Source organism: Microtus ochrogaster, chromosome 10, assembly GCF_000317375.1.
Source record: "Microtus ochrogaster isolate Prairie Vole_2 chromosome 10, MicOch1.0, whole genome shotgun sequence".
NCBI lineage: Eukaryota > Metazoa > Chordata > Mammalia > Rodentia > Cricetidae > Microtus > Microtus ochrogaster.
Genome location: NC_022016.1, coordinates 83775396 through 83796213, shown reverse-complemented (window position 1 = coordinate 83796213; position 20818 = coordinate 83775396). Strand labels below are relative to the sequence as shown.

The window sequence follows — 20818 nt, the reverse complement described above, 5'->3', positions numbered from 1 at the left end:
TTTTCAAGACAGGGTTTCTCTGCTCCGTAGACCAGGCTGGTCTCGATCCGCCTGCCTCTGCCTCCCGAGTGCTGGGAGTAAAGGCGTGCGCCACCACCGCCCGGCTGTTTTGGGCTTTTTTGTTTGTTTTTGTTTTTCGAGACAGGGTTTCCCTGTGGTGTAACTCTGGCTGTCCTGGAACTCGCTCTGCTTAGACCAGGCTGGCTTTGAACTCAGAGATCTGCCTGCTTCTTCCTTCCGAGTTCTGGGATTAAAGGCGTGGGCCACCACCGCCTGGCTAGCCTGTGTTTTTGGATCTAGACTGAGAGGTCATGGCTTATCGTTCAGTTGGGCGAGTGCTTCCCTGCCAGGTGCAAAGGTCTGAGTTCTGTCCTCAGCATCAGGTGTAGTGGACACCCATAATCCCAGCAGCGGGGCGGGGTTCATCGCTGCTTTCCTTGTCTGTCCATGTAGGAGCACTGGGGTTCCAGTCCTGCTCAGGCTCTGGCTTTACATGGGTCCCGGGGATCTGAGCCCAGGCCTTCATGCCTGCTTAACAAAGGCTTCACAAGGCTGGGCTTTCTGATGCAGTTGGGAGGCTGAGGCAGGAGGACCGCTGGGAGTCTGAAGCCACCCCAGGCTACAAAGAGAATAAAAATAAAGTTCAAGCACCAACACCACAGAGATTTTAAAAGCCTGGAGACCAGGGCTATGACTGACACCCTGTCTCAGACAAGCAGAACAACCAAACATTAAAGCAGAAACTTGGCTTAATTTTTTGGCTCTCCCACAAGCTAGACAATGGGTTGACTATAAGAACAGAGAACATGCTGCAGCAGCTCCCAGCTCCCATATGGTACTGCCTTGGTCCCCGCCCCCTCTTGGAAATAACAGACTGACCAGCTCCCAGTGGGGCAAACTTGACTGTGTTGCTATTTACAGGGGGCTAGAGAAACGGGAACAACAGTCACCTGCCAGAGACACAGAAACAGACAGAAAGACATGGAGGGGAGGGCAGGGCAGATGTGACTCAGTTGGTAGAGTGTGTGCCTGGCATGTACTGAGCCCTGGGTGCAATCCTTATCACTACATCACACCAGCACTGGTGAGATGCTTGTGTGGGTAAACTTTTTTTTTATTTAGGTTTTTCAAGATAGGATTTCTCTGTGTAACAGCCCCGGCTGTCCTGGAACTCACTGTGTAGACCAGGGGGACCTCGAACTCAGAGACCTACCTGCCTCTAACTCCCAAGTGCTGGGATTAAAGGTGTGTTTTTTTGGTTTTTCATTTGTTTTGAGATGAGTAAAAGCTCATGATTATATTGTTGGCTCGGAACTGGATCACTTGGCCCTTTCTCTTCTTACTGCCTCCTGGTTGAGACGCTTGAATCTCTTACTAGCCAGCACTCTCTAGATCTGCAGTTGGGCTCAGCACCCTCCAGTCTCAGCATGGTCTTCTTTAGCTTTTTTGTGGAAATCAACTTTGTCTGCCCACCACAGTCTGTAGTCTGTTTCCTGTCGTCATGCTGCTCTCCCTGGTCACACAGAGAACCCTTGCCCTTCTTGTCCTGTGTCATTTTGTGCCAGTTTCTTGCAAAATGCTCAAAGGCTCTTAGGGACATGTTAGCGGGAACAATATCAGCACCAAAAGAAAGTCAGTTACTAAGGTTTTTTTTTGTTTGTTTGTTTTTGTTTTTGAGATAGGGTTTCTCTGTATAGCTTTGGAGCCTGTCCTGGGACTCGTTTTGTAGACCAGGCTGGCCTCAAATTCAGAGATCTGCCTGCCTCTGCCTCCCGAGTGCTAGGTTAAAGGCGTGTACCACCACCACCTGGCTCAGTTAATAGTTTTTTTTTTAAAGATTTATTTATTATTATGTATACAACATTCCTTCCATGTGTGCCTGCAGGCCAGAAGAGGGCACCAGATCTCATAGGTGGCTGTGAACCACCATGTGGTTGCTGGAAATTGAACCTGGGTCCTCTGGAAGAGTAGTCAGCTCTCTTAACCACTGAGCCATCTCTTCAGCCCTAGTTACTAGTTTTTTCTTTTTTTTAAATTTTTAAAATATTTATTTATTATGTGTACAATATTCTGTCCGTGTGTATGCCTGCAGGCCAGAAGAAGGCACCAGACCCCATTACAGATGGTTGTGAGCCACCATGTGGTTGCTGGGAATTGAACTAAGGACCTTTGGAAAAGCAGGCAAACTCTTAACCTCTGAGCCCTCTCTCCAAGCCCCAGTTACTAGTTTTTTAAGGCAGCATCTTACTGTGTAGCTTAGGCTAGCCTCAAATTTGCAATCCTCAATTCCACCTCCTGGGATTGCAAGCTTGTGCCGCAACACCCAGCTCTAAGGCCGTCCTCTTAAGTCCAATGGGAAGGAGTCGGATCTGGACCACCAGGGAGGAGCTGGGTCGGCTGCCTTTCTCTGCACGATCAGAACACTTCGCCATTACTCCTTTACTGGATACCACAGACATTTCTCTCTCACAGACTGGATTATAGCAAATAAGGACCAATCCAGTTCAGAAATCCTAGGAGCAGGCCTCACAGAGGTCAAAAGAATGAGGGAGTTTTGCATAATCCAGCGATGGGTACAAAGCCCTGGGTTCAGTCTCCCGCACTGCCAATGCACATACACACAAAGACAAACGAGCCAAGTCCATAAAACACCTTGCAGAGCTGGGTGTGGTGGCAGAGGCAGGAGGATTGCTGAAAGTTCAAGGTCAGCCTAAGCTACAAAGTGAGTTCCAGGCCAACTGGGGCTATGTAGAGAGACTGTTAAAAAAAATCAGTCTCTCAGTGGAGCAGGGGTGGCGCACGCCTGTAATCCCAGCACTGGGGGCAGAGGCAGGCTGATCTCTGAATTCAAGGCCAGCCTGGTGGTCTATAAGAGCTAGTTTTAGGACAGACTCCAAAGCAACACAGAGAAAACCTTATCTCGAAAAAAAAATTCAACCTCTCCAACTGGAGAGATGGCTCAGTGGTTGAGAGAGCTGACTACTCTTCCAGGGGACCCAGGTTAATTCCCAGCACCCACATGACAGCTCACATCTGTCTTTAACTCCAAGATCTGACATCAGGCAGGCAAAACACCTATACATGTAAGTACAAATAAATTTTTTAAGTTAGGAAAAAAAATTCTTAATTTTGTGTGAGGTGCTCAGGGAACTGAAGTCGGCCAACAGTTGGTGGAATTGAACTTTAACTCCAGGCCCAGCTGGGACCAAGCCCTGGACTCTTTCAACAGGATCATGTCTACTTACAAGCCAGTTTTACAAGTTGTAAGTAGACATGATCCTGCTTTAAAAAAAAAAAAACTGGCTCCATCTGTGTATTAGAGAGTTTGGTTTGGTTGACTTCAAATGGAGGCCTGCATTGAATTTCTCAACGCGAAGTTTGGGAGAACAGCCATTTGGCGGAAGCATGGCTCTTTTAAGAGCACCGTGGTGGCAGGCACACCTCTCAACTCCGTGGCAATTTCTTCCTCCTTCTGTGGGCTTACTTCCAACAGTAGTTCATCATCACAGTTTGTTGCAGGAATGGATTGATTGCTCTAGTCTGAGATTTAACAAGGGAGGAATTATGCTGAGTCAATGTGACTAAACATCTGGACTTCCCTAAGTCACCATTAGATAGACATTATGCACACATAGTGATCAAATCGCTGTTTTTCTTAGTTTACTACTGTTAAACCCTTACTTGGATTGTCCAGTTTTATGTTAAGGTAGTGAGGAGAACATTCCTGCTGCCTGGGATTGTTGGGAAATGGTAGTGGAGTGGCAGATAGGAGAGATGAGACCAAGGCCAGTGGCCCTGGAGACACTGGTCACACTGGCAGTGATGCTTAAAACTTCAAACAACTTTTTGGCTTGCCCTAATCACCTACATCAAGAAAGGTCAGAAACAATGGGCAGTGGTGGCGTACACCTTTAGTTCCCGCACTTGGGAGACAGAGGCAGACGGATCTCTGTGAGTTCGAGGCCAGCCTGGTCTACAGAGCTAGTTCCAGGACAGGCTCCAAAGCTACAGAGAAACAAAACAGAAAAGAAAAAGGTCAGAAACAGCCAGCCCTCTGCAGGCGGTGGCAGGAGCACTGAAGGCGAAGCTAGCATGAATGGCAGAGATCGTCTAAAAAAAAAAAGGTTGGGAATACAGCTTTGGGGTAGAGTATTTGCCTAGCAAATAAGGGACAAGGCCCTGGGTTAAATGCCTAAAACCTCAAAACAAAACTCCACAACTGCCAAAACCCTTGCTCCCTTGTAGCAATTAATCCTCCCAGGGCGGAGCTCTTTGTTTGACTTACATAAGAGGGTGTGTCAGCAATGACTTAGTTGGTACAGACTTGAACATTTCAGCTCTGCACTAAACTTGCTGTGTAATTGTAACTGAGCTTGAATGGTTGGAGGCAGGATAGGGAGAAAGCAGTTCACACACACACACAGAGACACGCACGCACGCATGCATGTACACACACACACGTATATGAATCTCTAAGCCAGAAGGCTGAGCTTGTGATGGTACTCAGGGTTCTGCAGGGGCAAGGTAGTTACAAAGGGAGGTTGTGAAATCTCCTCCAGTGAAAAGCAGGTTAAGAGAAAACTGGGCTGGGCTGTAGCTGAGTTGGTCAAGTGTTTCCTGGGCAGGCTTGAGGGCCTGAGTACCAGCCAAGTAATCCCAGTGCTTCCTGGCCAGTCAGCTCAGCCAACTATGAGAGGCCCTGCCTCAAATTAATCAATGAATCAATAGGAAAAAAGTACCTGAGAAATGACTCAGGAATGCATGTACATACCAAAATCAATTTTAAAAAGGCCTGAAAACTATAGAAATAACACCAGAAATGACACTGCCTGGAGAGAGACAAGGCGGAAGAGAGGTAACCACGTCTGTGAAAAATAACCCTGGCACTCAGAAGGTAGATGAAGGAGGGTCAGGAGTTCAAGGTCAGCCTTGAGCTGAAGAGTTGGAGTGGTAGTTAAGAACACTTACTGCTCTCCCAGAGGATCTGGGAATATTCTAGAACCCACAAGAAGGCTCACGACCCCAATCCCAGGGGATCTCTTGCTCTTTTCTGGCACTTGGGAGGTGAGGATCTGGAGTTCAAGGCCCTCTTTAACTATGTAGCAAGCTCAAGGCTGGCCTTGGGCTACAGGAAACCCTGTTTCAAAACCAACAAAGAGCTGCTCCAAACCCTCAACCCCACAGCTACTGAGGTTCAGATTTAGATGAATTATATTTGCTCCAAACCTAATTGGCATCTTCCAATAGCAGTTTTATTAATAGTAACAGTGACTGGGGCCAGCAGGACGACTCAGTGGGTTAAGGCTCTTGCTACCAAATCTGAAAACCTAGAATTTGATGCCCGTGACCCATTGGTAGGAGAGAATGGGCTCCTTCAAACTGTCCTCTTCCCTCCACACACGAACGATAAAGAAACAATGAAAAAGTAGTGATGTGGCCTCCATCTACCTTGTTCTTCCAGTTGGTTCGGAAATGATAGTGACGTAATGGGTGACATCCTTTCCTGTTGCCCAAGCCTGTGGTCACCGCTCAGTCCTTGTTTCTGGCTCATCGGCCTCACAGGCTGTGGCAACTGAATCCTTCCTCTTTGCTACTTCCTCACTCTGGTGGCCAGGTGTCCCTTTGGAGACCCCCAAGCCCATCTACTCCTCTTCCTTTTTGTGGGACCTCTTCCTGACCTCTGTGTAGTGAAGCGCTCTGCCGCTGGCTCCGGCCGCCTGCCCAGGTCTTCTTGCCTGGTGGAACCTCCACCTCCACAAAGACCTTCTGCCATCCTCGCCACCTCGGGAAGCTGCAGCCCTGCTGAGGCGCGTGCCCAGTGAGCGCTATGAAAATTTCAGCAGAGATGTTAGTTCTTTGTCTCAGTCTCCATAAATGCTGGGATTACAGCACGAACCACCATGCCCATCCTAGTTTTATTAGAGAAAAAAACCCTAAATTACATTAATTTCGAATGTATATGTGGGCATGGTGCCAGGTGTGTACTGAGAGGTCAAAGGGCAGCTTGTGGGAGTTATTAGTTCTCTCCTGCTTTGTGGAAAACTGGGGATAGAGGGCTGGAGAGATGGCTCAGCGGTTAAGAGCACTGGCTGTACTTCCAGAGGTCCTGAGTTCAATTCTCAGCAACCACGAGGTGGCTCACAGCCATCTGTAATGAGATCTGGTGCCCTCTTCTGGTGTGCACGTGTAAGCAGAACACTGTATACATAAGAAAGCTGAAAGATAGATACATAAGATACATAAGATACATAAGATACATAGATACATAAGATACATAAGAAAGAAAGATAGAACCCAGGTCATCAGGCTGGGTAGCAAGTACTTTTACTTGCTGGGTCATGTTGATGGCCTAACCCACTCAGCTTTAAGCTTTCAATGTATGTTAGTTCTGTCTTTAACACATACTGAATCTGCTTGGAGACCTCCCTAAGGGATTGAGATGGCCTCCTGTGTGATGCAGGACTCACCGAGTGCCGTCCTTCCCTGAGCACAGTCTATGCCCTCTGTCTAGCCTTCCTTCTGACCTCTCACTTGGCTTTGTTTCCTACAGTGACAGCCTGAAGAGATGGGGCAATGCCTCCCTGGGAGAGACAGTCATTGTCGGTCCTGCCCTGACCAGTATCTGGCTCCTCCACGTGCTATGCTGAACTAAATCATGTGGTGTTAATCCCATCACCCTGAGAAGCTGTGGATAGCACCCTCTTTGTTCTGGGGGTTTCTCTAGGTATTTTCCCCTAAGACTAAGAGATGTTTCTCTGCAACTCCCAGTTCTCTTTCTTTTACCCCCTCACCCTTGTTTTTTTTTTTTTTTTTTGTTTGTTTGTTTTGTTTTGTTTTCCGAGACAGGGTTTCTCTGTGTAGCTTTGGAGTCTGTCCTGGAACTCGCTCTGTAGATCAGGCTGGCCTTGAACTCACAGAGATCCGCCTGCCTCTGAGTGCTAGGATTAAAGGCGTGCGCCACCATCCGGTTTACTTAAGCACCACTCTAGGTTTTAAGGCACCTTCACACTTGTAGCACATTATGTGCACATGCATACACACACATTTTCTTTTTATGTTCTCTCGTGTTTTGCCATGAGCGTAGGGTCTCCCGGAACTGGAATTACAGTTCTGAGCTGCCATATGTGTGCTGGGAATTGAACCCAGGTCCTCTGAAAGAGCAGTCAGTGCTCTTAACCACTGAGCCCTCTCTCCAGCTCCATCATTTTCTTTCTAATGCTCTCCCTTCTACTTCATGGCCTGACTTGGTTTTGAGATCCTCCTCATAAACCTCATTCCTGAAGGGTAATTCCATGCCAGCTTCATTTCCTGACCACTGCACTGATGTACCGAACACTTTCTGCTTGGTGTTATCCATCTGGACAACCTCTCTGCAGTGGAAACCACAGGCATATTTGCTTGCAGTCTGTGGTGGAAACACTGCACCCAGACAGCACACAAGGTGTTCATTGAACACATCACTGTTTTTGTTTTGTTTTTAATACGGTATGCTGGGCTGAGCCACAATTCCCAGCAGCCACATGGTGGCTCACAACCATCTGTAATGAGATCTGGTGTCCTCTTGAGGAAGAGATCTGGTTTGTTGTCCTCATCAGCTTAGACCATGAAACCCAATACGGACAAGTTCAACAGAACCACCAAATACGGGCTGCCCATGCAGGCTTTAGCACTGCCAGGGCATAAATAAAAATAAATAAATAAATAAATAAATAAATAAAAATAAAGATGCTGACCTGGAGTTTGATAGGCATAAACTCTAATCCTGTGCCCTTACACTTCCTGGGGGCTGAGATCAGAGCTGTGTACCACCATACCTAGTCTATATCTTGCTGGAGACTGAATTCAGGGCTTTGTGCATGCTAAGTAAGCAGTCTATCAACTGAGTTGCATTCCCAGCCACAACCCGGAACGCCCAAGTACTGAGACTGCAGGTGTGCACTGCCACACCTGACCACGTCATTGCTTCTGCTTAGGTCCAGCCTTCCATGCCATGGGCCTTACCTGGGTTCTGCTTACAAGGGGAAGCTCACTGCAAATGTCAAATTACTGCCCTCTCCACCCTTCTCAGACTCCCATACAACTGATTATCTTGGGTAGTTCTACAAAAAGGGGCTTTCAGAGAATGCCCACTTCTTTTACACAAACAACTGATCACACATTTGGCAAGAAACTCTTTCAAACAATAGCGCCATATGTATTTCTCAGTTAGAAAGGAGCCTGTAGAGCACCATGGCCTTTTTTTTTTTTTTTTTTAAAGAGATTTATTACCAGGTTCAGTGGCAAACACCTTTAATACCAGCACTCAGGAGGCAGAAATAGGCAGATCTCTGAGTTTGAGGCCAGCCTGGTCCACAGAGTGAGTTCCAGGTGAACCAAGATCACACTGTGAGACCCTGTCTCAAAAAACCAAATAAATAAATAATAAAAGAAGCCAGGTGTGGTGGTGCACACCTTTAATCCCAGCACTGGGGGGTGGAGGGAAGAGGTAGGCAGATCTGAGTTCAGGGCCAGCCTGGTCTACAAAATGAGTTCCAAGACATACAGGGTTACACAGAAAAACCATGTCCTGAAAAACCAAAAAATAAAAAATACAAAGAATTATCACTGTAAGAAGCAAAATTAGTATGCAATGGCTTTCCAAGGGGCACAGGAATAAACACAAGAGTCATTTGATGCACTGGTTGTACCTTTATTATTCTTACCTCGTTCACTAGCAGGTCTGTGATGCAAGGTTACCATACACAGTTAAATAATGTTTGCACTACACATCTAAGGCTATACAGCAGAAGAGTCAGGATTAGTACAAATACAAGAACTGTATTTACATTTTGTATACTCAAGCTCCAAACATCAGATATTTACAAAATAAAACATGAAAATGAAATCCAAAATTAATAATGTACATTGTTGCTTGTGCTCAACTCCTTCACTGGGGAGAGATCAGTTTGCAAAGTCTTGGTTCAAAAAGGCCACTTATGCTTCCCGGGTTCTGTCACAGCATGGGGATGGTGATGAGAGACGTGGCTCTCAACAGACAAGTACTTGGAGCCACAACGTCTGAGACAATGGTAACCATGAGGAGGCTGGTGAATTCCTTGGGAGAACTGATGCCAGAATACACAGCATGAAAAAAAAACAACCAAAGATGTGACAAGTGACGTGTAACATCCAGGACTTGGCATGAGACCAACCTCTGCCTGGACCTTCTGTCTGAGCAGCTATCTACTGGGAAGTTTTTGTCTCTCTTCGCAGTACTGGGGGACTAAATCAAAGGCATCACACAGAACTGCTAAGTGCTCTATCACTAAGCTACGCCCCTGGCCTCTGGCTGTAACCTCCAGTGTTTTTAACACCAGTTCTGTATCAACTCTTAATTTCTTTAAGTCATAAGGGGCTCTCTTAAGATTTTACTGAGCTCCAATACCCACTTCATAAATGGCCTTTTGAACAGTAACAGCAATAATCTCCCCGCCGATGGTCTTACCCAGTCTTGGTGGCTCACTGTCACGGTGGATGGCCGTAGTGCACAGCGCCAAAGTTCTATTCCAATGCGCTCAGCAGACCTTCTAAGAGCAGCAACAGAACTATGCTTTCCTTCTCACAGAGTGAGTTAAAGATTACACTTTCAAAAGAAACCCAAGTGAAAAGTGAAGGACCCACGCCCACGAACACCCAGCCCCAGTACTGTTCAGGAGAGCCAGAGCACGGCACCCAGGAGGGAGTGCCGGAGTTCCACCAGGCACCACCCAGGGCAGAACTATCCCATCAGTCCAGTGTGCAATTCATTACAGCTGTATAAATATACAAATACCTTACAAAAGTAAATCTCCCTGTAAATTAGACAAGCAGCAGTGGGTAACAAAGTCTATGCTTCGAAATACATGAAAGAAGCCGTCTGTTTTAGACCCCAAAGCCCTTTCACAATCATCCTTCATCCTTCATCTAAACAAGATAAAAAAACAACAACTTGAAAACGAATAGATATATAGATTCCACGCAGCTGAAGGGAAATAATGGCGTCCTGGTTGATGAGCCTTCAGCACTTGCCGCATCAGCTCTCTCATTTATGGATGGAGTTTGGAAGCAGCCTGGCCCGTGCTCTGCCTAACCTTGTGCAGGGACTGCCTGGACCCGCACAGTCTGGGCCTGAGAGCTGGCTGACTCCCAGGGTGGTTCCCAGAAGCAGGCAAGGCCTGAGCACTGGTCAGGGGCAGCTAGGGGGCTGCATTTGCTCCGGAGAAGGAAGGAGGGAAAAGTCAGGAAGAGAGAGGGTAACTAGCACTCACTTTCTGTAATTTGTATGTTTTCATTCTAGGTTTTTTGTTTAAAGGAATGCTTTGAAAATTCAAAAAAAAACCTTAAAAGGCAATCTCCTTAAAGACTAGTTGTCTTAACTTTCCTACTATTATGGCGGCCACAAAAATGCCACAAACAGGTCCTGCCATAAAACCCTTCTTCTTTCAGAGCAGAGGTGACCGTGCCTGGAAAAGGAACTCAATCCCAAACTGCTCAGGTTCCAATCTGAGCACGCACCCTACAGAAAGAGGGGCACCAACAGCAGCAGATAGAAACATGCCTGCCCAAGTTCCACCTCACTTTCCCTGGCTTCCCACTGAGGCCGCCTTATCTGGGCATTTATGAAGGGTCCGTTTGGCTCATTCTAACATTGATATTTGCAAAGCAAAGACTTTCTCACCCAGTTTTGTCTGAGTTTCAAGAGAACACAAGCATCACATCACACAGCTCCACTCCCTCAGGCTGCACACCTCTCTCAGAGATGCGGGTCCCCCCATCCACCCTCACAGCAGCAGCAACGTCAGTGACTCAGTTTAGAAGTGGCCTTTCGTCTTCATTTCCCTGAAGGAAAATTTAGTTCTGGTCCAGGACACTGTCTCCAAGCACGGACAGAGCCTGCTGGATTTGAGTATACACCAGAGGGGCACGTTGAGTCCATTAGACAACAGGCTTCTGACTACATTAAACCTCGGACATGCGCTTAGAAGACAAGTAACACAGTTAGTGACCTATGCTTTAAGGAGAGGAAGGAAGGGTTACAAACCCACCAGAGTATTTGCTGATCATTCTTTCAGATAAAACAGTCTTGATTTCTGCCCTTTCTTTCCATGGTGCACTTTTCCTTTCCTTTGCAAGGCAATGGTAATAACCGTAAGGGGCTGGGAGTCTTGCTCTTCAGGGAGAAGCCCCGCTGAGATGTCGGGAGCGGGTCTGCATGCCCACGAGCCTCCCTAGCGGCTGCTCTGCAGTGCTGAGTGAGCTCCTGACCAGAAGGAAATCCATTCCACCACTACCCTCACATGGGGAACCCTCCCAGAGTGGAGGTGAGCAGATGCTTTCCTGGGTGCCTGAGCGGTGGTGAAACAGGCTGGCAGGACCAGTCACTGGCCAAGCAACTGAAGGAAACAAGCCAGGGCTTTCTGTGCCCTACTAAGTCCCATAACACTCACTGGCAGGTAAAGGAAGAGCATTAGTTTCTGATGGTCTCTTGAACCCTGACCTGGTTTGTTAGAAGCCATAGGAACTAGTGGCAGGAAGTTCCTCTTCTTTCTAAGAAGGTATTTCCAAACCACCGGGGAACAGTGGCCAGTGGAGGGGAGGGGCGGAGGTGGTGGTGGTGGGGGCCCGCAGGTCAAGATCCAATGCAAACCACAGGACAGCTGGGGACACTCCTTCTTGTCCCTAAGTGTTGTCTTCTGATTTGTTTGGAATGGTGGTGGGGACTGGTCAATTCTGGCATTCAGAACACAAAGCTCGCCATGTTTGTTAAGGAGACTAGCATTATTGGGAATGGCTGGAGTCAGAAGACAATTTCAAAGTTTACGCTGAAGCTGCAGTCCTTTGACCAAAGGGAGCTACAACAATCACAAGCTGCACTCAGCAATCTCATAGCAAAGTTGATCCAGTTTCTCCCATACGTCAAACACTCCCCAGTGCCCCCTGCTGGGAGATGTGTGCATGACATCACATGATTCCAAACAGTGTCACCAGCATCAGGAATGCTGAGGACAGAGTTGGAAACCTAGACAAAAGCCTCCTTCCCAGTGAGGAGGAGAAAGGCTGCAGGACTCCACTGAGAGCCAGCGACTACAGCCTTGCTTTAAAGATCACCCCCACTGGCCTTAAAGGGCCAGCAGCAGCTGCTCTTCCAGGCCTATCACAAAGGCTCTTCTGTCTCTTCCACTCTAAAAGTCCATGCTTTAGCCCTGATTTGGACAGAGAATATAAATCCCATTTCTGAGTTTCCCACAGTGCTTTCCTGAATGGAAATGCAGGATTAGTCACCAAAAAAGAGACAGAATGAGGGAAAAGCAAATTTTTTCTCACGGGCTGACATGCCAAATGTCTCCTCCCTTAGTCTCTAAGCCACCCAGGAAAAAGTAGTATTATCATAAACAGAAAGAGCAAGAGAGGGAGAGAGAAGTTACCCTGAAAACCAGAGTTACACAGAGACAGCAGACAGACAGTGATTATGAAGGGGATCTACCATTCAAACAGAAGCTGAAGTACACCGGAAAATAACCTGGAGATTTGCTGGATCCCCTCAGGGTTTGTGTGTGAGTGTGTATGTGTGTGTAGTGTTTTCCCCCTTTTGTTAGGCCACATGCTACAAGTCTTAGCACAAGAAAAAAGAAGAGTACAGAACCATGGAGATAGGGGCAGGAGAGCTGGAGAAGTGCTGGATGGAAGGGCAAAGGAGGAAAGCCACAGGCTACATACAAGAATAACCGTCAAGAATCACAAAGAGAATGAGAGGTAACACTTTCTTTATCTGTCGAAGTGAGCAAGGCTCAGCAGAACTGCTTAGTATTTTGGCTGGCTTGGGCATCTGCGAGAGAGTTTTGACCTGTGAGAAAGATGGGAGGCAGGGTTAGAAAAAGGCAGGGTTAGGTCTCCTCAAAGGTGACCCAGGGTGGCAGACCCAGGGTGCTAGGCTCCTAAACATGGCTCTGGGAACTCTGTGAGATAAGCCCCTCAGAAGCAGAGAGCTGAACTGTGGGAATCCATTAAAACACTCACAGTCGTCCCTTCACTCAGTGCCCCGCCAGCAGGGCCTCTTGACAACTGAAACCAAGAGGATGCTCAGTGGTGCGACAGCATCCCTACGGGAGGACACAGACGCCTTACAGAAAGGGTCTCATCCACACCTTGTGCGTTCATCACATTCTTGGCTTCCCTCCACTTTCAACCCAGTTAGGATGTCTTTCCCATTCATGTTGCTATCTCGGGGGCTAAAAGCCAAGGAGAGAAAGGAAATGGCTTCCTAGAGCTAGGCATGGTACTGCACACCTGTAATCCTAGCACTTGGGAGGAGGTGGAGAACTCAGAATCCAGCCTGGACTACACAGGAGGACTGTCTCAACAAGACAAAATCAGACAAGAGAACACCTTTACCTTATTGTGCCAGCCAGAAGTGGGTTAAAGGCATATAACCAGTCATTCATGTCTTTGTCATTGAGCGCTTGCAAAAGGACCCCACGGTGCTTTGTGCATACAGCAAAGGTATTAGGTGTCTGGAAAGAAACATTAAGTGAATGAGAAAGTCACTATAAGCACCTCGGATATAAAGTAGGGCCCATGCCACCGACCAGAGCGCCAGGCTGTAAAGGGAAGGACAGACTGACCTTCACCATGGCCTGCTGGTCCTCACTGTACTCCACCTGTGCTGTAGACAGGTTAATGATGCCACGCTCCACGGGATCTTTGTCACTGTTATAGATGAAGACATAAGGGCGACGGACCACAACAAAATGTTTAACCCAGTTGCTGGAAAGAGGCTCCTTGAAGTGCAGGTATCCCTTCTTAGATACCACTGACCTAAAGGATAGAGCAAAAGAAGTCGGTTTCTCCAAAATAAGTGATAATAAGCTGAGAACCATCGACACATGCCTCCACTAGGGAAGCCCCCAGATGCAGCAAGACAGGCAAATGATCCCTTTGGCCCAGATTCCCAACACAGAAAAGAGCAACACAGCAACACAGAAAAGAGCAGATGCCACAACAGCATCAAATGCCAGGCTCGGATGCCTGATACACACAGCAGAGACAGTCAGTGTACTCCTGGCTGGAACACACTTGCCCAGACAACCCACTCCTGCTGCCTGTCACAGCACTCACCCTGCTCTGACTTCTTCAATGTCTGGAACAAGATTGAGAAATTCATTTTTTCCCGCTCGGGCCAAATAGGGCGTCTCCACAGTTGGGACGATCTGAAACTGTTCAAATTCTTGGCAGGGACTAGAGGCACGAGAGTTGGCTTCTGGGGTCCTTACAGAGAAGGGAAGGAGTAAGAAGCGTCTCGGGAAGGTCAAAGCACCTGTGCACATCACCCTACCAGGACATAGTGCTTCTGCCTAACACCAGGGCAAACATCAGCTGCAGTGTTCAGCTAAGACAAGCTGGTATCAGAAAGGTAATTCTTGATTCCACTTTCTCATGAAAGGGCACTGGGAACCCACACTGGAGCACTGGACTGAGCTCCCAAAGTCCCAATGAGGAGCGGAAGGAGGGAGAAGATGAGCAAGGAAGTCAGGACCACGAGGGGTGCACCCACCCACTGAGACAATGGGGGCTGATCTATTGGGAGCTCACCAAGGCCAGCTGGACTATGACTGAAAAAGCATGGGATAAAACTGGACTCTCTGAACATGGCGAACAATGAGGGATGATGAGAACCCAAGGACAATGGCACGGGGTTTTGATCCTACTTCATGTTCTGGCTTTGTGGGAGCCTAGCCAGTTTGGATGTTCACCTTCCTAGACATGGACGGAGGGGGGAGGTCCTTGGACTTTCCACAGGGCAGGGAACCCTGACTGCTCTTTGGTCTGGAGAGGGAGGGGAAAAGGTGTGGGGGGAGAGGGAGAAGGGTGGGAGGAGGGGGAGGGAAATGGGAGGCTGGGAGAAGGGGGAAACTTTTTTTTTTCCTTTTCTCAATAAAAAAAAAAAGAAAAAAAAAAAGAAAGGGCACTGGGAGACACTGAGTCAGGACCTCCTGCTAGTCTATAAATTCTATTCCCTTGCAAGTTTCCTATCAGTCTCATGGCCAGACCCGAGGCAGTGGTTCCCAAGGTGTGCCCCTGACTGACAGCAGCAGCATTCTCTGGGACTGGTAGACTTGGCGATCAGAAACTCAGGGAGACAGAGGCTTGGCCACTGTGTGTCTTTAGTGAGTCCAAGTAGAGAAGCAAACAATGAGAAGCAACTAGGGCCCTAAGCCACAGGAGCAGGTGGCCATCTGGACATTCTTTATCCCTGTTCTGATTGTGTTAGGGACCTGAGGATACTGTATCTTTCTGATTCTAAAAGTCAATTTTACAAGCCTTATTATTCGTGTGTGTGTGTGTGTGTGTGTGTGTGTGTGTGTGTGTGTGTGTATGCATGAGCTAATGATGCAGAGGTCAGAGGTCAACACTGGACATCTCCCTCTATCATTAGCCACTTAATTTTAAAGGTTTTAATCTCTCTTTTTTTTTTCGAGGCAGGGTTTCTCTGTGGTTTTGGAGCCTGTCCTGGAACTAGCTCTTGTAGACCAGGCTGGTCTCGAACTCACAGAGATCCGCCTGCCTCTGCCTCCCTATTGCTGGGATTAAAGGCGTGCGCCACCACCGCCCGGCTTAAAGGTTTTAATCTTTTATAAAGAGTCTATTTTTTCTTTGAGAGTTTTATACCTGGACACAATGTATTTTGCTAATCTCTACCTCTCTACTTCCCCCGACTCCCTGACTCACCAACCATGCCCCTTCCAGCTTCGTGTTCATAATCTACTGAGATCAGTTAGCACTGCCTGTATTCACATAGGTGTGGGGTCATCTACTAGAGCAAGGATAACCTAGTAGTGGCCATGTCCCAAAGAAAAATGACTCTCTCCCAGAAGCCATCAGTTGCCAAAAGCTCCTCGGCTAGGAAAGGGCCTTGTGAGCCGTGCCCTGACCCGTGGTAGGGCTGTGACTGTCTTCACCTTGCACAGATCTTAGACAGGCAGCCACAGCTGCTGTGAGTTCATAAGCTACAATGGCTGTGTGACACTCAGGAGACAGCATTTCACAGTACTCCTTCCTGCCCCAGCACTGAAATTCCTGCTGCTCCCTCTTCTGGGATGTTCGTGAGCTTTGGAGATGGTATTTTTGAGACAGGGTCTCTCATTGAATCTGGACCTCACCAACTTTAGCTGGACTAATTGGCCAGCAAGCCCCAGGGTTCACCTGTCTCTGCCGCCTCGGCACTGGGGTTACAGGCACAAGGCACTGAAAATGCTTTTTACCTGGGTGCTGGGGGTCTGAACCTGGGCGCTCATGCTTGGACAGCAGGAATTTTATCATCTGAGCCGCCTCCCCAGTCCTCCACGTTTCATCATTTCCTCTTGAACTGGGAAGAAGCTTACATTTGGTTGGTGTGTTTAATTAGCTTTTCCTTTCTTAGTGACAAATATAACAATTTTATAGTTAGTAACACTCTAAATTGATTGACTGACTCATTGATTGTTTGGTTTTTCAAGACAGGGTTTCTCTGTGTAGCCCTGGTCATCTGGTAACTTGATCTGTCTGTAGACCAGGCTGGCCTTGAACTCAGAGACTGGCCTGCCTCTGCCTCCTGAGTACAGGGATTAAAGGCACGTACCACTGTCGGGCCCTTTATTAAGGCATTAACACGAAAAGAGCTCACACACGTCTGGGTGGTCTGTAGCATCTTACTGAGAACTACAGCTGGCATTTTCTCTGCCCATCTGTGAAATCGGGGACTTACTTCTGGTCCATTGAGCTGCTCCTTGAGTCCGCCAGAGAGGGGCATGTGGAGGAGGGGGTGAGGGTGGAGCTGCTGAAACTGGCCACAGACGGGTCCCGTCCAATTGGAGAGACGTCAGACAGCTAGAAACATGAACATCACCTCTGAGACTGAGCAGCAAAATAATGGAGCTCACCGACTTTAGCTGGACTAACTGGCCAGCAAGCCCCAGGACCTACCTGTCTCTGCCTCCCCAGCACTGGGATTCTCGGCATGTTCCACTGGAAATGCCTCTCACTGGGGTGCTAGGGATCTGAACTCACACGCTCACGCTTCTATGGCAAGAGCGTTAGCTCTGACTCTGCTGTCGAGAGCAGCAGAGATTCTCCAAGACAACCAGTGCCTCATTTTATTAAGCTGATCCAAAGGTCATAAAAGAAGACAAACCTCAGCTGTGTGTAGAGGCACACACTCAGGGAGCAGAGGCAGGTGGATCTCTCTGAGTTCAAGGTCAGCCTAGTGTACAGAGTGATTTCCAGGACTGCCAGAGCTACACAGAGAAACCCTGTCTCAAAAATCCCCAAACAAAACCAAACAACTAAACAAAAAAGAAGGCACACCTCTATTTTTTGCATCAACAATTCTCCTTCTAAAGAGCCTCATGCACATGCACATCGAGCAGCTACAGCAAGCATGTTACTCTAAGCACACGGCACAGGTCCTGCTCTCACGGAGCACACATTATTTGATGAAGAAAATAGACACAAGCTTTCTCTGTGTAGTTCTGATTATCCTGGAACTCTGCAGACCAGGCTGGCCTCAAGTTCCAGAGTAGCCAGAGTTACATAGTGAAACCATGTCTCAAAAAAATTCACAATAAATAAGTACATAAAATAAAAATTAAAAGTGCCAGATAGTGGGGCTAGAGAGATGCCTGAGTAGTTAAGAGCACTGGTTGCTCTTACAGAGGACTTGGGTTCAATTTCTAGGACCCACATAGTGGCTCACATCTATCTGTGACTCCAGTTCTAGGGATACAACACCTTTTTCTGACCGTAACAGACACGAGGCACAAATGCAGTGCATAGACCTACATGCATACAAAATGCCCATACATATAAAATTAAAAGAATAAAAATGAAAAACAAGAGTTTCAGAGAGCTGCTAGCTTGCTGTGGGTGCTGAAGAAGGCCCATTCCCAAGAAGGCAATGCTGGAACAAAAACCAGAAGACATGACGGATCTAAACATGGGAGTGTCTAGAAGAAGGTATATGAAGTATACAAAGACCCAGGCAGGCAGTAGTTGGGAAGGCTGAAGGAAAAGCCAGAGAGTCAAGCTGATTAAGACCGTGAAGGACACACAAGTACGCTCATGAATCATCATCACCCTTTGCTGAAGGCATTGAGCCTGATACAGCCAGGAGCCTTACAATCCGTTTTTTTTTAATTTATTTATTTTCATTTTATGTGCATTGGTGTTTTGCCTGCATGTACGTCTGTGTGAGGGTGTCAGATATCGGGATTACAGATAGCCACCATATGGGTGTTGGGAATTGAAACCAGGTCCTCTGGAAGAGCAGCCAGTGCTCTTAAGCGCTGAGCCATCTCTTCAGCCCTGCCTTACAACTTTTGTGTCATACAAAAGCATACCACTTCCTACAGCAGATGATCTCCTAAGGGAAGCAGGAAAGAAACAAAATACTTCCTGTTTGACAGTGGTCCTAAGCATTGTAGAGGGAGACTGCCATCTTCAAAAGGCTGTGTTTTGACTATAAATCAGAAGATATACCAGAGAATAATGCTATGTCCCTCCAAACAAAATCTATGCCCACCGCAGGGCCTGAAAGCACAGAAGTTGTGATAGAAAATCTGGAGCTGGCAAGGAAACAGTAGTCAACACAGTGGTGAAAACAGCCGCCTTTGTGTGCTCACCTTACAGTCGCTGATGCTGCCATGAACCTGGTTGAGTTCCCGGTTGAAAGTGTGGGTGAGAAGCTGCAGGCACTAAAAAAGAGAGAAAGACAGATGAACTGGTTAAGGTTGAACATCAAACTCCAATGGCTAAAGAAACCACTGTGTACAGGAAAGCTGGCATGTCCAACACCTATGCCAGAGCTCAGATGTTGCCTTAGAGTAACTAGGAAAATCCTGAGAAAAGCCAGCATATATCTAGGTAAAGCCATAAAGAACACATGGATTTAAAGAACCATTCTTTTTTCCAAGACAGGGTTTCTCTGTGTAACCACTAGCTGCCCTGGAACTCACTCTGTAGATCAGTTTAGCCTTGAACTCACAGAAATTCATCTGCCTCTGCCTCTGAGTGCTGGGATTAAATGGGTGTACCACCACCACATTCTTCATACAACCAAAACAAATGACTACAAACATCATAATTTCGAAGTGCTCAGGAGTTGAGCACAGTGACCCATGCAAAGGCAGGTGGATCTCGGTAAGTTCAAGGTCAGACTGGTCTACATATCAAGTTCTAGGCCAGCTAGGACTATGTAACTGAGAGACCCTACCTCAAAAAAAGGCATTGCTGTATTCATAAGCACTATAGGCATGGCACTATACGCCTCTAATTTTAGCACTCAGCAGACAGAGCCAAGAGGGTTGCTGCAAGTCAAGGCAATACAGGAAGATTCTGTTTTGAAAACCCAAAAGAATGGACATCCCTTTAATTCTCATTCAATAAAAACATGGACATGAGTTGGCAATCTAGCTTAGTGGTAGTGTTTGCCTAGCGTTTATGAGGATCTAAGTTCAATGCCCAACACTGGAAAAACAAAACCCCCGTAAGTTTCCATTTCCTCTGTTACCATCTACCGAGCAGCTACACACCCATGGGTCCTCCTCATCTACCTTTGCCCTCTCCCATCCATCCAGAACCCCTTCTTCCCGCTCCTAAAAAGGCATCATCCCTCTTCCTGGATCACGGTCACAAGCTCTCTTCCACAGTCTCACAAAGCAATCCTTTTCATTTCACTAAAGAAAACTATTGTTGTTGTTGTTTAATTTAATGTATTTTGTTGTACTTAAGGCCAAACTCAGTGCCTTGCACATGCTAGGAAAATGCACTACCACTGATTTATATACCATTATTTCTATAAATAATTATTAAATCTTGTTTAAAACGACATAGAAACAAATGCCATTTAAAATATTTACATCACTCCCAGGACCCACTGGACAGTCTTGGATGACCCACACAGAACCCACTACATTCCAGCCCCCCCCACCTCATGAATTCCCTAAGCTACTAGCTGCCTCCTACCAGGTACTTCCAAGGTCAGTTCAGGAAGCCTCATCTATGGGGCACACCCCGTGATAAGCTTGTTATCCAGGCTTAAGCTTAAGGGCAAGAATTGATCCCTGTTATTTTTACATTCAGTGTCAGTGTCTTTAAAGAACACAGTCCCTGTGGTAGGGACTCTGAGCAAGAAAGAAGGGATGCTCCACCTTTGTAGCCAGCTCTTTCTCTCGGTCCACCAGGCTTTCAATGTCTGCTGAGTCATAGCCACTGCTCTCGCTAGGTGTGATGGCGCTTTCAAAGGTGGTGGTGGAGATCTGAGAAGACATACTGGTGGAGGTACTGAGGGTTCCACTGCTGAGGCTGGGGGACAATGAGTCACTCAGAGACTTGGGTATGCTGTCACCAAGTCTATCCCGAAGCAGCAAGAAGTGGCGTGTTTTCTCCACCTGAGAATATGAACATCATTATCTAAGATCATTAAGTGTTTAATGCGCAAATCACTATGCTTGCATCTCACAGACCAACAAGCCAAGAGCCGTGGAGAGAAGGCAGGAGTGGACTGGGTGTTTGCTATCCTGCCCGAGTCCTCGATACCTCGTGCAACAGCTCCAGCTTCTCCAGTTCCCACTGGTGCTCCAGGATGAGGCTGTCTCCACGAGGTCGCCAGCCTGCTAGGTTCTCTTCTCCCCGCACATATGCCACAGAAGTGTCCAAGACTTTTCTCCTCCGCCTCTGCATGCCTAATATAAGAGGAAACGTATCTTTTGTTTTTTATTCCTCCAGAGAAAAATCTGATTCCAATTTAGGTCAAAACAAATTCCTAACT

At 47.3% G+C, this 20818-nt stretch overlaps 1 protein-coding gene across 10 annotated transcripts in view; it reads right to left on the bottom strand.

The window, feature by feature from the left end:
- Nucleotides 1-8675: 8675 nt before the first annotated feature.
- Nucleotides 8676-20818, bottom strand: part of Kif1b (kinesin family member 1B) — a 144018-nt gene continuing 131875 nt past the window's right edge. For all 10 annotated transcript variants that reach the window (XM_005353694.3, XM_005353693.3, XM_005353702.3 and 7 more), the window contains 8 exons: nt 20587-20732; nt 20199-20438; nt 18672-18743; nt 16760-16881; nt 14134-14283; nt 13641-13833; nt 13411-13529; nt 8676-12862 (listed from right to left, as the gene is read on the bottom strand). In XM_005353694.3, coding sequence (XP_005353751.1) covers nt 12820-12862; nt 13411-13529; nt 13641-13833; nt 14134-14283; nt 16760-16881; nt 18672-18743; nt 20199-20438; nt 20587-20732 — 1085 coding nt within the window. In that variant the 3' untranslated portion in view covers nt 8676-12819. The remainder of the gene's footprint in view (nt 12863-13410; nt 13530-13640; nt 13834-14133; nt 14284-16759; nt 16882-18671; nt 18744-20198; nt 20439-20586; nt 20733-20818) is intronic.